Genomic DNA, 13457 nt, shown 5'->3' with positions numbered 1-13457 from the left:
AATCTCTAGCTCAAATTTGCATCGCTTCTATTTGAACTGATGCAAACACACGTGCCTGCATGTGTGGATGCACCCCATGAGGTCTGTAAACACCTTTTCTTTTTAAATAAAAGTTGAAGTTATCATGAGCTTGGATCTAAGGGAAAAAGGTGCATCATAAGACTTGAAACAAAATCAGAGGATTTAGCAACACTATGACTTTGTCATCTGTGATAAGTGGATCTCATTGAGAAGCAGCAGAGGGAATTCTTTTGGGTATGTCTATCAGAAGAATAGCAATAGAAAATGGAAAGGCTAGGAAAAGGATTAACAAAAAAAAAAAAAAAGAAGGTATCTGATGTATATTAAGATGGAGGGCATATATAAAAATGGACCAAAGGAACAGAAGCAGTTCAGAGAATTAGCCAAGGAAATCTCAAAAACTTCTGAAGTCCTTTCAGTGAATCACAACAGACATGATGACCAGAAAAGTATTTGCATCAGAAACATTATTTTAAATATTCGTCCAATCAGAGAACAAAAATGTACCAAATAACTTATATTCAACTATTTTATGCTCACAGTACATTTTTGCAAATAAGGCACAGACCCAGGACACTCTAGTAAAACTTCTGTGCAGTAACTGACTTAGACAACATGAAAAGATACATTGACTACATTTACATGAGATGTTGACTGTGCAGTTGCTACTGTGCAGTCATTTAATACTTGCATACACACATACTAAATGACTACACAGTAACCAGAGTTACTGCACAGTAGCATCCCCAAATGGCTTCTTGGTGATGCTGACTGAGCAGTAGCTTGTTACTACTGCACAGCAATAATGAGCTACTGCTCAGCCAGCGTCACATATAGAAAAGGCCACTATGTACTATTTTATGCCATAAGGAATTTATTATTTCAGCAGAAACCCTTAGGAATTGGGCACAAATCCTCTTACCACAGTCACAGCATCATTTAGCAGTGATTCTCCAAAAACAATGATGAACAGAACTTCATTGACGTGGACTTCCTCAAACACAGCCAAAACCGCAACTGGATCCACTGCTGCAATCAGACTGCCAAACAGGAGAAAGTCCAGTAGCCCAATGTTAAGGTCACCTACAGAAAGAAAGAAACCTATTTACAAGGGGAGTCTACACATGCATTTACTCTGGCCTAGATTTACTCTGGTGTAAACTAATTCGGTATAAACGTTCCTGGGCAGGCATCTACATACATAAGGGAGCATATTTGCACCAAGTTTCCTGTAGCCCTGCAACAGGCCCCTGCTGACACTGGGGGGAGCTCCAGGCTCCCCCTGGGTAGTAGTCCAGGGGCTGGCAGAGAGTACTGGGTCAGGAGACAACTGTCTCACAGCCAAGGCGGGGGTTGGGGGCGCTGCCTGCTGCTGGGGCAGGGACAATGACCCCTTGCCCCAGCAGCAGGGAGCTCTTGGCCCTAGATCCCTGACCAGGGGCAGGGGACTTGGAAAGAGCTGCAGGGGAGGGGCAGGTCCCAGCCCCCTGCCCCAATTCACCAGTGGGGCAGCTAGCTCTACCAAACTGTAGTCCCTAGTGCTCTCAGGAAAAGAAGCATAAATTTCAGCTTCAGATTTTGCTAGGTTAGAATCAATATTTCACTTTTTAGAACAGGCAAAAGACAACAAGGTATTCAGACTGTAATGGAAATTAACTCTGAAATAATTTTATCATCAAATCAATGCCTCAGTATAGCATTTCTTTAGACAAAATGTAGACTGAATCAAAGAAGTGAATTCTATCTAATTTACTATGCAGCAAATGGCTCTCTGGGGAAAAAAATAAACATTAGACTTTGGAAATTTTGGATGTTATATGGAGATTTCTGATAACACTTTACTGCAGTAACCAGTCCAATAAGGGGCCACTAATGAGATATTATTAAAATAGATTTACTATTACACATAAAAAGGCTTGTGAGTTTTTAAGTTTTCACAGATAGCAAAATCCTGACATTAGCATTACCAATCACCAGTGTCAAAAATCATGGTATTGGCTTAAAAATTATTAGGCCATAATGAAAATGTCTTATCTCAAAGTTGATCTGTCAAGATAAGGAGTTCAGTTGAAGTGTGTATTTTTAAACCCTACATACTACCTCAGACACTTGGTAGATGAATAAATTTGTCCCAGTCATAGGATAATCTTGCTTTTCCATAGTGTTTCCAGGAAATGGAATCACGATTGGGTATTGCAGAAGTTCCTGATTGGTGGTTTTTTATTTTGTTTGTTTTTTTACAGCAGTCCATGGAGCCAGCTCCTTGCCCCTGCCAGACTCTTATCTCCCAGCACAAGTCCCAGGGTCTCCCTGCCGGAGCCCCACAACTGCAGAGCTCAGGTTGGGTGATAAGAGTCTCCCAGCCCAAGCCCCATGACCATGGAGCTCAGGCTGGGAGATAAGGATGTCCTAGCACCAGCCCTGTAGTCGCGGAGCCAGCGCTGGGAAGTAAGGGTCTCCCAGCCCCTCACTCCCCAACTGCAATGGCAAAATGGAGGCTGGGCGATAAGGCTCTCCCAGCCCCTACTCCCTGTTCATGATCTTGGAGGGGGGGGCTTGAAGCTCCCTGCTGCTGGGGCAGGGGGACATAGTCATCGCCTGGGCTCCTCTGACAGAGCCCACCCCGGCAGCAGGCAACTCCTGGGGTCAGGGAGCAATCTCCCACCCCTTGGTGAACGCCAGACCAGGAGCAGATTTTGGTCCTAGTTAGATGTCTACATGAGCACTATGGTGCCATTAGTAATCTCATATAAATTTGCTATTTCCATTTGCAGGTAGCAAAGTTACTCGGGATTAGGGAGACTTACTGTGAAGTAAGCATGTGCATGTGTAGATGCACATACTTATTTCTCACTAAACTATGCTAACATGAAGCTAAGTGTCTTCTGTAGACATGCCCACAGAGATGTGAAGAAGGCAAAAGCAATTTTCTCATAGTTCTGAGGTAAGGCCCATATTATTACTTTCTTCACACTCAAGCCTAAATTTGTCTCTTAATAACATGAAATCAGTAAGAGTTGCACCTATAGAAAGCAGAGAAAATTCGCCTTTTTTAATTGGGGAAAACTTCTACTGAAATTGAGCAAACTGAACAGAGTAAGCCACCCACAATAAAACTCTTGTAGGGATCAAATTAACTCAGCAATGAATGCCAATTCTTTGAGTGCTCTTCTCAGCTGTTAACTTTCCTTAGTTCTATAAAAGCAAGACAGAGGAACAGCAAGACACAAACATGCTTCCCCCTTAGAAGGAAAAAAGATGTGAGAAGCCACAAGGAGGGATGCTGTAGTGCCTCCCAGCTCTTAGCCTGGGCCACTGCAGGCATGTGTCTGCATTTCCAGAATCAAAACTGAATTGTCTGTTCACTTGCTTATTGATTCAATTTATGCCGCTTAGACTAACCTGCGAAGACTGAAATGATTCGGCCTTGGGCTTCTTGACTTTGTATTTAGCCCTTGGGTTTGGAAGGCAAATGAAAGCAGAACTAAGTTTAGAATCCTTTTGTTCCAAAAAGCATGAAGCTGTATGGTCAGACAGAGAACTCAAAAACTGGAAGCTGGGGACAGGACCCCAAAGATACTACATACTTGTATTAGGCAGGAGTAAGCACCACCTCTTCAACCTGCCAGAAGGACTCAGGGAAAGGCCTTGAAAACAGGTACTCCTGTTTTTCAAGACCACATAACTTTTATAAATCATTCATTTTCATTCCCATTTGTTCAGAGTAGATGTTAGGGACAGAGCTAGTTAATTTTTTGAGGAAGGAGAGACTTTGTTTAGTGGAATCAGATGAAGACCTGGCAAATTTCTGAGGTTATTCCTGTACCTGACTGAGAAAGTTTCCATAGAATTCTCTCCCTCCCCCCCCGCACTTTTTTTTAGCTCAGTGACAATAACTATTGATATCAAGGCACCTTTGGGTATGCACATCTAAAATAAATTGACTCTCTGTGATCTCTTATCTTTTTTATATGTTACCAATTGTGATCACTGCTACATTCTTTAAGAAGTTGCGACAGCTAGTTAGCAAATATTTATGAAAAGGTCAAGACACCTCTTTAACTACTATAGAACAGTGTCAAGGGAGGTGGGATTGCTAAACCTGAAATTATCCAACCTCTCATCCAGGCCCAATGATCCAATATGCATAAGCCAAGATGCTAATGCTAACCTTGTCTCTATCAGTAAGCTTCAGAACAAGTGTCTGCTGCCAGTCCAGCTCCACTGGGAACAGGAGCAGGGGGGAGTCCTACTTTTAAGAGTCAGGTAGAAGCAGGCAGTGTGATTTTAGGTTGGATTGTTTGCCCCACTTATGGGTACAGAAGGGCTACATTGAGCACAAGTAAATATTTAAGTTGTAATTCTTCCTAATGTACTTTAAAGGTAGTATTTCCTCCTTATTTTCCCTTTTTCTTGACTTAGCTTCTTTAGTTTTAAATGCCTTATAAGGATGAACCTTAAGCATGAGTCTTGAGCATAATACTTAACAAGGATTTTCTCTCGTGTGTGTTGGAATCTATGGCTGCTTACAGATGTGAACCCCCTTCCCCGGCACTTTACTTTCAGCTTGGTGTGCCCTCATGCCAAGCGCAGCACATGTCCAGAACAGGCATTATGTTAGTCTGACCCAGCTTGCCCAACATCTGTATAGCTCCTGTGCTTCAGCAGGGCTAACTGATTGAATCAGTTATTAGATAAAAGCATCAAAAAGCCCTGCTGAAGTGCCCGATCTATACAGATGCTGGGGAGCTCAGTCAAACTAACGAACTTCCTTTTCCGGTAAAGCGCTGTTTTGTTTTTTGTTTTTTCATGTCTCTCAGCACTGACTATTATCTAATTTAGCTGACCTGTTCTTAGACTTGGGATTAAATTAGAGCAGTGTTTCCCAAACTTTTGATACCTGGGGCACACTTCTTATCTGTATTCAATCTGGCAGAACTTTTCCATCCAAAAAAGTGTGTGTATGGTATATGTATATCACTATATGGATATATAGATATAGATGTGTTGTATATGTTCTGGAATATATAGGAATGTGCACCTGCTCTTTCCATCGCTCCTCTCCTCATCCCTGGTCTGTACCTTAGGGAGCAAGGACAAACCCCGCTGATGAGGCTGCTCCTGCAGGGTCTCACATGTTAGTGACCACCCCTGCAGCCCCTTCTGCTGGCCCTGGGGACATAGAAGGAATAGAGAGGATAAGCTGGTTTGAAAAGTGTGCAGCTCTGTCAGTGCATCCACCCTCTTGCAGCAGAGCATGCTAGTGAGTGAGTAGTGAGTGAGTGCAAGAGGAAGCAGGGGGAGGCAGCACAGGGACTGCCTGTGGGCAGGGAGGGTGAGGGAAGGCAAAAACGTCAGTGATAGTTCCTAGAGAAGCAGTTCCTAGAGAAGCAGGCACTGAAATAGCTGGGGCAAGCACAGGGGGCTGGAGAGAGGAGGAGATCATTTACTTCCTTATACAAGGGGATTTTGCAGCACACTTCCATTGCTCTCATGACACACTAGTGTACTGCACCACACTTTCGGAGTATCAGTGGGGTAAAGTCCATCTATTACAAGTTTTATCTATCATTGGAACTGGGAAATGACAACAGATTATCTGATTTCTGTTATTACTTTTATAACAACTAAGGCTACATACACATTCATATTTTTAGCAATATTCATTTAATCTTTTCTTGCCTGAATAATAACAATTGATGTAACAAGAAAAACACTCTCAAGGCCATAGACAGATGATATATTTGAAGCACTACAAAAGTTGGGTGGACAGACGCGCACCCCCCCTGTGGTGCTATAAAAATGGAGAAAGCACTATAAAAAGGGAAGCACTACAAAAATGGCCCTCTTTGAACCAGGAACTTCTCTGTAGTTCTGCATTTTGTAGCAATGTTTAACTTCTGTACAGTTACATGCAGGACTATAGTGGGTGTCTTGGTCCCCCCAGCACTTTGTTCTCTCCCTCCCCTTTTAAGTGGAGTGGTGGGACAGAGAGAAGGCTTGAGAGTCATTGGAGGCTGCCGGGGTGCCCAGTGCTCCATGACAGTTTGTTGTCAAAGGAAGGGGAAGCAGAGTTGCAGAGCTGAGCAAGCATCCCATTGCCATGTGGCTGGAAAGCATGCCCCAGAACGCCTTCATGATGAGTTTGCAGTGTTCCAGCCAGGGGAGGCTCTGCAAATCTGTTCACACCTGGCACTACTACATTTCCGAAGTGCTTAAAAGTGCTATGGCATTTGTAGCAATAAATGAACAGCTGCCCACAGCCCTTATCACAGGCTTTCATGAAAGACTGCCCAGACCTTCAGCTGGTTCCTAGTAAGATTCCAGTAGCTCCCTTCCCAGCAACTGCAATGAGACAGCTTAGCTTCTCATTGGCTGCATCTATATGAGATGCTGACTGAACAGTTGTTACTGTGCAGTCATTTAGTACTTGTACAAAAAGTACTAAATGACTGTGGAGTAACTGGAGTTACTGACATGTAATGCTACTGAGTGGGAGTAATGAGCTACTGCACAGTCAGCATCTCATGTAGATGGGGCCATTATGCATCATACCTAGGGCTCTCTGCAATCTTAAGTATCAGTCTGTGGCTATTAGATGTAATCCTCAAGTGAAGAGATATCACATAAAATTTTCAAGCCCTGCTTAGCTCTGTTTGCAAGTGACATAGTTTGAATCAGGGATGAAGTTTTCTGGCCTTCTCCATAATTGAAATTAGAACTGAAAGAGCTCTAATAGGTTATAAAACATGCCTCCTGCCAGTGAAGCCCTACAGCATAAACTGTGTAATTTCATTTGAAATGTTTCAAGCAGTCAGGACCATCAGATAACTGTGATGCAGATACTGCTGCCAGCTGGGGGGAGTATCAAAGACATTCTGTAGAAAGAGACGAATTTCACACTGAAACAAAGATCTTTAGAGCAGGGTATGGTAACCCATGGTACAGCTGGTCAGCACTGTGGAAGAGGAGCAGAGGCTGCACCATTAGCAGTAGTCAGTCTTTAGACATAGTTTCATTAAAGCAGCCGCCACTTCTAAAAGGTTGTTGACTCCACTAGATGCCATTCCTTCAATCAATGGCAGAACCCCCATTGCTATCACAGATAGGATCAAGCAGAAAATATCACCTTTATAATGAACTAACCTTTTTATTATTACTACACCTGATTGAACCTTTTTACTCTGAGGGAGGGTTGCAGGGGGAAGGAAAACGACCTTTTATCTAAATCAATGTTTAGTGAAAAAATAAGTACAATATTATAAAAATAAGTACAATATTAAAGTTAACACAAAATTCTAAAATTTAATTACAAGTTTATATAAAAAATATTTGTCATGAAGGGCCATTTACCAAATCATTTCAATGTCATTTTAAAAAACTATCCATGGTTAAAAAAACAACACAAACTTTTTAATTACTCTGTTATGAACTCTTCAAAACAAAAACAAAATTTACCAGCTCTACCTATTAAAAGGGCTTTTTTTTATTTTGTTGGCATCTCATTCTCTTATTTAGCTTCGCTACATGGGCAACTATTTCTACCCATTTTTATTTCTTTCATCATTTTCCTTCTTCTGTATTTTCTTCTTTTACTGTCTTTGCATGTCTTCTATTCTTTCCTCCAAAAGCAGTTCCCCTTTCCCATTCTGGACTTTAATCCCAACCTCTACACTATTCCATCTGCTACAATGATTGTTAATTAAATGACAGCAGTCAGACTGAAGAATCATTGTATCCACAATGGTCCAGGAAATGTGGAAAACTAAAGAGTTTTTGGTATCTTTTATTAGACTAGCTGTATAGTTGGGAGAGCTGTTGGACAAGCTTTTGGTTATCAAGTTGCTTTTCCTCAGGTCACCACAAGCTTGTTCAACAGCTCTCCCTACTATACAGTTAGTCCAATAGAAGATTTCGCCTAGTTAATGATGACATTTTAAAGAATCGTGGTTAATCTTTACATGTATCAGCACCTCATTGAGTTTAGTGGGACTGATAGGTCATTCTCTATGAATCACCTGACTGAATTGTTCTTTCTTTTTCTTAATTTTCTTAAAGGAAGAAAAAGAAAACAAAGGTCTTGTCTACATTATGCAGTTCTGGTGGCAAAGCTTCATGGTCACACTCTGTTGATGATACAGCTCTGCTGGCAAAACCCCTGGTGTGGCTTTCTGAGACAGAACTTGTATATCCAGCCACACAAAAGGTCCTTCCTCCAGCTGAGCAACATTCACACCAGTGACCCTGGCCTGCCACGGTAGTTAAAGCAGCAGCAGGAACCCCTGCAGTGGCAACACAGTCTAAATTTAGACTCTTTGGAAACCTGCATATTTGTCATATAGGACACATCAGTATGATGGACTAGTAACATTAAATGGAGCTGGACAACACTGTTTGACGCTTGTCTTAAAACTGGAGAGCAATGCTCCCAGAAACAGTGCTCATGTCACATTGTACAAGTAAAAGGTAATCCAATACATTGTCTACTACACTAAAGGCACGTATCTGTAAGAGCAAAAATAAAACATTTTTTTTGTAGTAGTTGCTTAGTTCTACTATAATGTTCCCATAATGCCTCCTTGTAAACAAGAGCATTAAACCCTAGTGCAAACACCCAGAACAATACTGTGAAACTGAGAAACAAGCCTACCAACATGGCTGCCCAGCTTTAGTGAAACCATATGCCAGTGTAAGCCTGCCACAATTTTAATCCAGGTTTGTGATAAATACATGCAACCAGATCCTCAAAGGAAACAGATTCCCTCCTCCTAACTTTGCTTTGCATGGAACATCTTTTTCTCATGGGCTGCTGTTGCCAGTGGAATAGCTTTCTCATTTTTCTTTTATGTAGTTCAGACAATGCAAGATTTTTTTTTCTTGTATTCATTTGACCTCTACTTGTTGGCTCTTTACAAAAATCCAGATACTAAGTCAATAACCTAAACATTGTCTTTATACAGGCTTAGAAACAACAAAAGTGCCTCCCCTGCCCAAATTAAATAATCAGAACTAGAAGAAACCTGTTCTTAAATAAGGACTTCCTTGCTGCAGAAAACTATAGTACATCCTCCACGCTTTGTACCTGTAGCTGGAATTGTTGTGCAACTGCATAATTGTATAACTCTGCACAATAATTTTTAGCTGCTACATTGCCATACCAACATGCTATAATGAGTGTGTCACTACAGCAACATAGCTGCAGCATCATGGTTTGTGACCCCGATGCTATGTCACCATAGTGCATTGCTACAGCAATGTAGCATCACACGTAGACACTCCCATTGTTCATTTTTAAGCTTCATTTACTATACTACTGCACTTTTACTCCTAGGTTTGAGTCAGTATAGTTACTTGTAACTGTTGCTATTGTATGGTCCCATTGTAACTATTGTTACTGTATCTTGTTCTCTTAAGCTTAATTTAATACAATGCTGATTCTTTACTCTTAAGTTTGATACAGCAAGTGGTAACTGCTGGCACTGTATAACAAACTGATCTCTTAAGTTTTACTGTATTTAATATCTCTTACTGTTGGTATGGTTTTACACATTGCATCATGTTTTAGCATGTGGAATTCACAAGAGACAGCATCTTCACTTATCTGAAGGAATTCAACTATCCAAATGGGTTCATTCCAAAAAGGCATACAGAAAACTGAGGATGTACCATATCAGTTAGCAACCAGTGAGTGTATATACACATGTGCACTTTACTGTGGAGCTGACTAATTACCTCTGCAGCAAAGCATCACCATCTACATGTGTGCTTGTATTAGGGCACAGTAAATTAATTAACACCGCTGTAGGATAGTAGTGTCCTGGACAGGTATTATCCTACAGAGGAGTAGTTCCATGCACTGCAATGCACATGTAGACAGTGACTGGGGCTGGCTGGAGCATGAGGGTGCTACAAGCAGGGGGCTGACCAATGGCTAGCCCCACATTGTAGCACCCTTGTGCCCCAGCCAGCCCCTCCACAGCATGTTAAGTAGGGGGCAAAGCAGCTCCAGGCCGGCAGGATGACGCCCTGGGCTCCCTGCCAATCCAGGGCTGCTTTGCCCCAGCTCACCATGCTGAGATCCTGGATGTACATGTAAAAGTTGTGCCTGGGGAAAATAAACTCTGGTACAAACTATGCCAGAATTTATTAATACATGTTAATTGCATGTGTAGATGCACCTGGTACGTAGCATCTTATATTTTAGGCTGGACATAAGGAAGAACTTCTTTACTGTCTGAGTCCCCAAGGTTTGGAATAGACTGCTGCCGGAGGTGGTTCAAGCATCTACTTTGAATGCCTTCAAGACACATTTGGATGTTTATCCAAATGATCCCTGCTGACTTCCTGCCCCTGGGGCAGGGGGCTGGATTCGATCTTTCAAGGTCCCTTCTAGTCCTAGTGTCTATGAAGCTATGAATTTGCTATCTGATAGAGTAGGCTCTGAGAAAGCTTAAAAGCTTTGAAAGGTTAGAACCCATAATTTGCCTTACTTTAAAAAAAATCAAATCTATTTGGGTATAATTTAAAAATAAACAGACAATCAAGTTCGGTATCTGAATTCAATGGTAGGTGCACAACTGGGAATACTATCAGTTGCATCTATAAGATGAAAGAAAATCTAAACATTTGGCTAGTCAAATTATGGCAATCCTCCATTAGGCCTCTCAGTTTCCATTAAAATTAAAGGAAAAATAGCCTTTTGAACACTTCCACAGAAACAGATGTCCATTAATAGATCAAGCCCCGAGTTTTTCAGTTCAGGGAGATACATGAGTAAGAGGTTAGAGAGATACGTACGTGTTCAGGGCATGCAGCTAGGGTGTGGGAAGCTGAGGGTCAAATCCCTACTCTATCTGATTCTGGGAAGAGTTCTCTGCTTACTCTGAAACGTCATAAAACATTCAAACAGCCATAGCTAATACTTCTATGAGAAACATCTGTTACCTGTGATACAGCTCTATTGTGCTAGGCAGTACCCAGTTTAACTAGCAGTTTCTTGCTTGAAAAGTGTACGTACCCATGATTCCGGTCTGGTGGACACCATAGAGAGACAAGCCTGTTGTAGCAGCGTTCCAAACCGTTCCAATGACAGCGTACAAAAGGATGGTGCCAAGGTTTCCAAAAAATAACCTGTTTGGCATGAAGTAGCCAGCATCGAGGACAATGGGTGGCAGTAAATAGAAGAAAAACACATTTGGTGTCAAGGTGAAGGAGGCAATGTGGTCTGCTGCCCATACAATCCCACCCAGGAAGAGACCGAGGACAATCAGCAGAGCGCTCTCAGGAACCACATGGGTGACTTTGTGGGATAAATGGAAAACTGCAAGGAAAGAAAAAAAAAAAAAAATCAGAAAATAAAGGTGCAAAAATGATTTAACTAAGAGGATAGCTCAACCCCGTGGGAGTTCTGCTACTGTGGGCTGAATTAAATCTTGTCTCTATAGCAGGGGCAGGCAATTATTTTGGGCAGAGGGCCGCTTACAGAGTTTTGGCAAGCCATCAAGGGCCTCATGACAGGCAGCCAGGGGCAGCTAAATATTAATTTTCTAAATTTTTAGGGGTGCTGCAGACCAGATAGAATGGCTTGGCTGGCTGCATTTTGCCCACCCTTACTCCATAGTATCAAAGTCATATTGCTCCCAAAGCATAGTAGGTACATTGCTGACACGTAGAACAAGAGGACTTACACAGGTTATAGTCATATACTAAATGTAAATATGTGATAAGTGAATGCAGTTGCGTTTTAAATCAACTTTATTAGGTTCACTTATATAGTAACTAAGCAGACAAGGTCTATGCCGAGTATAGACTGAGATAATGGATGCCTGTAGACATGCTGTGGGGCTGCTCTGATGTGCTGTAATTGCAGCATGTCAGAGCAGACTCAATTAATTGAGTTTACTGCAGCGTGGTAATTACGCCAGCCTCTGTGTCTTGTGTATTACCATCCCCACATTTCAAAACAGTGGCCGGAGCACTGGGACTAAAGCTCGTTGAACTAAAGCCTTAGTTCCAGTGTCCCCACAGCCATTTTGAAATGTGGGGACACTAATACATGAAGCATTGAGGTGATTTAATTAGAGTGGCTCTTGGAGCTGCTTTAATTAAAGTACCTCCTGTTCACAGCACATGTAAAAGTGTCCACATATCCTGATTCCCTTTGCTTCCTTGAAGTACTTCCTGGTTGCCGGCTGACTTGCGTGGTGGTGATGATGAATGCGTGTATACATGTGGAGATTTCTCTGACAACTAGCTGTTCTTTTTAGCAAGATGATCTGAATGTTTGGATTGTTTTGTTTTTAACATTTGTATGAAACTCATTTTGCTGGAATTAGGCAAGAAGAGATCATTGACAAGGGAAACAGTCTCTTGCGTTTATTCCTAGACCTTAAGGGAGAGCAAGAAAAGAGAAATCATTCCATAAAAACAGCAGTTCATGGTAGGGTGTGGTATGCATGCTACATATCTTCATGAACAGGTGCTACCAACTGAACCACAAAATAAACTGATGGAATTCAAGAAAATCTACCCACAGCTATTTTGTTGACATGTTTTCCTTATTGATGCATTTCCCCCTGATGTGTCACAAAAATGCTCTACAAGCATTTAGTGCAAAATTAGCCATCACAGAAATACTTAGTTGCACAGGTGTATATCTATGTTACACCAATCATTATAAATATTAATGTACCTATACAGCATTTAATTTTTTTTATAAGACTGGCTTAGTAAAAGTGCAGAGGCAGTGCAAAAAACTAATTAATTTTAAAACAGGGCTTGAAGTTTAGTGGATAAGCACATAATTCACTTAACTGCATAACATAACACCAGTTCTTATTTTTTTGTAACAAACTCCAGTTACCCGCAAATTGGTTAAGTGCATGATTGGCTTAAGTGTATAGGAAACCTTTAGCCTCACTATCTACTTGGTAACCTAATTATGCTCTGGTATGAAGACATTCACACATGCAAAGCTTGGGCTGGTCTTGTACTTAGTAGGCACATCTACATGTGGATAATAATGCACATGAATAAACTGCGGAGCCTAGTGCTCCCGAGTTTATTGCTCCCAGGCGCGTTGTTTACATGCGCACCCTGGGATTGTAGCAGGGAGCCTAGAGTGTCAGCCTGCCAACCTGGGGCTGGTTCCTGCAGCTCAAAATGCTATGGAGGATCTGGCTGTGGCAAGAGGGTGCTTTACAGGAGGGCCAGCCAGCAGGCAGCCCCTGCAACGAAGCACTTTCATGCCTCAGCCAGCCGGGGCATTGTCCATTCATGCACTGTTTCAGAGTAAAAAACTCTACAACAGGATAGTATTTCATAGATTTCATAGACATCAGGGCTGGAAGGGACCTTGGGAGATCATTGAGTCCAGCCCCCTGCCCAAAGGGCAGGAAGTCAGCTGGGGTCATAGGATCCCAGCAAGATAAGCATCC

General features: G+C 41.9%; 1 protein-coding gene across 1 annotated transcript in view; it reads right to left on the bottom strand.

The window, feature by feature from the left end:
* The window catches only part of SLC9A3 (solute carrier family 9 member A3), a 93249-nt gene that overhangs the window by 30565 nt on the left and 49227 nt on the right, over positions 1–13457 (bottom strand). The window contains exons 2-3 of the mRNA XM_019539738.1: positions 11039–11341; positions 944–1104 (exon numbers count right to left, since the gene is read on the bottom strand). Coding sequence (XP_019395283.1) covers positions 944–1104; positions 11039–11341 — 464 coding nt within the window. The remainder of the gene's footprint in view (positions 1–943; positions 1105–11038; positions 11342–13457) is intronic.

Source organism: Crocodylus porosus, unplaced genomic scaffold, assembly GCF_001723895.1.
Source record: "Crocodylus porosus isolate Cpor-Errol unplaced genomic scaffold, CroPor_comp1, whole genome shotgun sequence".
In the NCBI taxonomy this organism is placed as follows: Eukaryota; Metazoa; Chordata; order Crocodylia; family Crocodylidae; genus Crocodylus; species Crocodylus porosus.
This window is presented reverse-complemented; position numbering and strand designations above follow the sequence as displayed.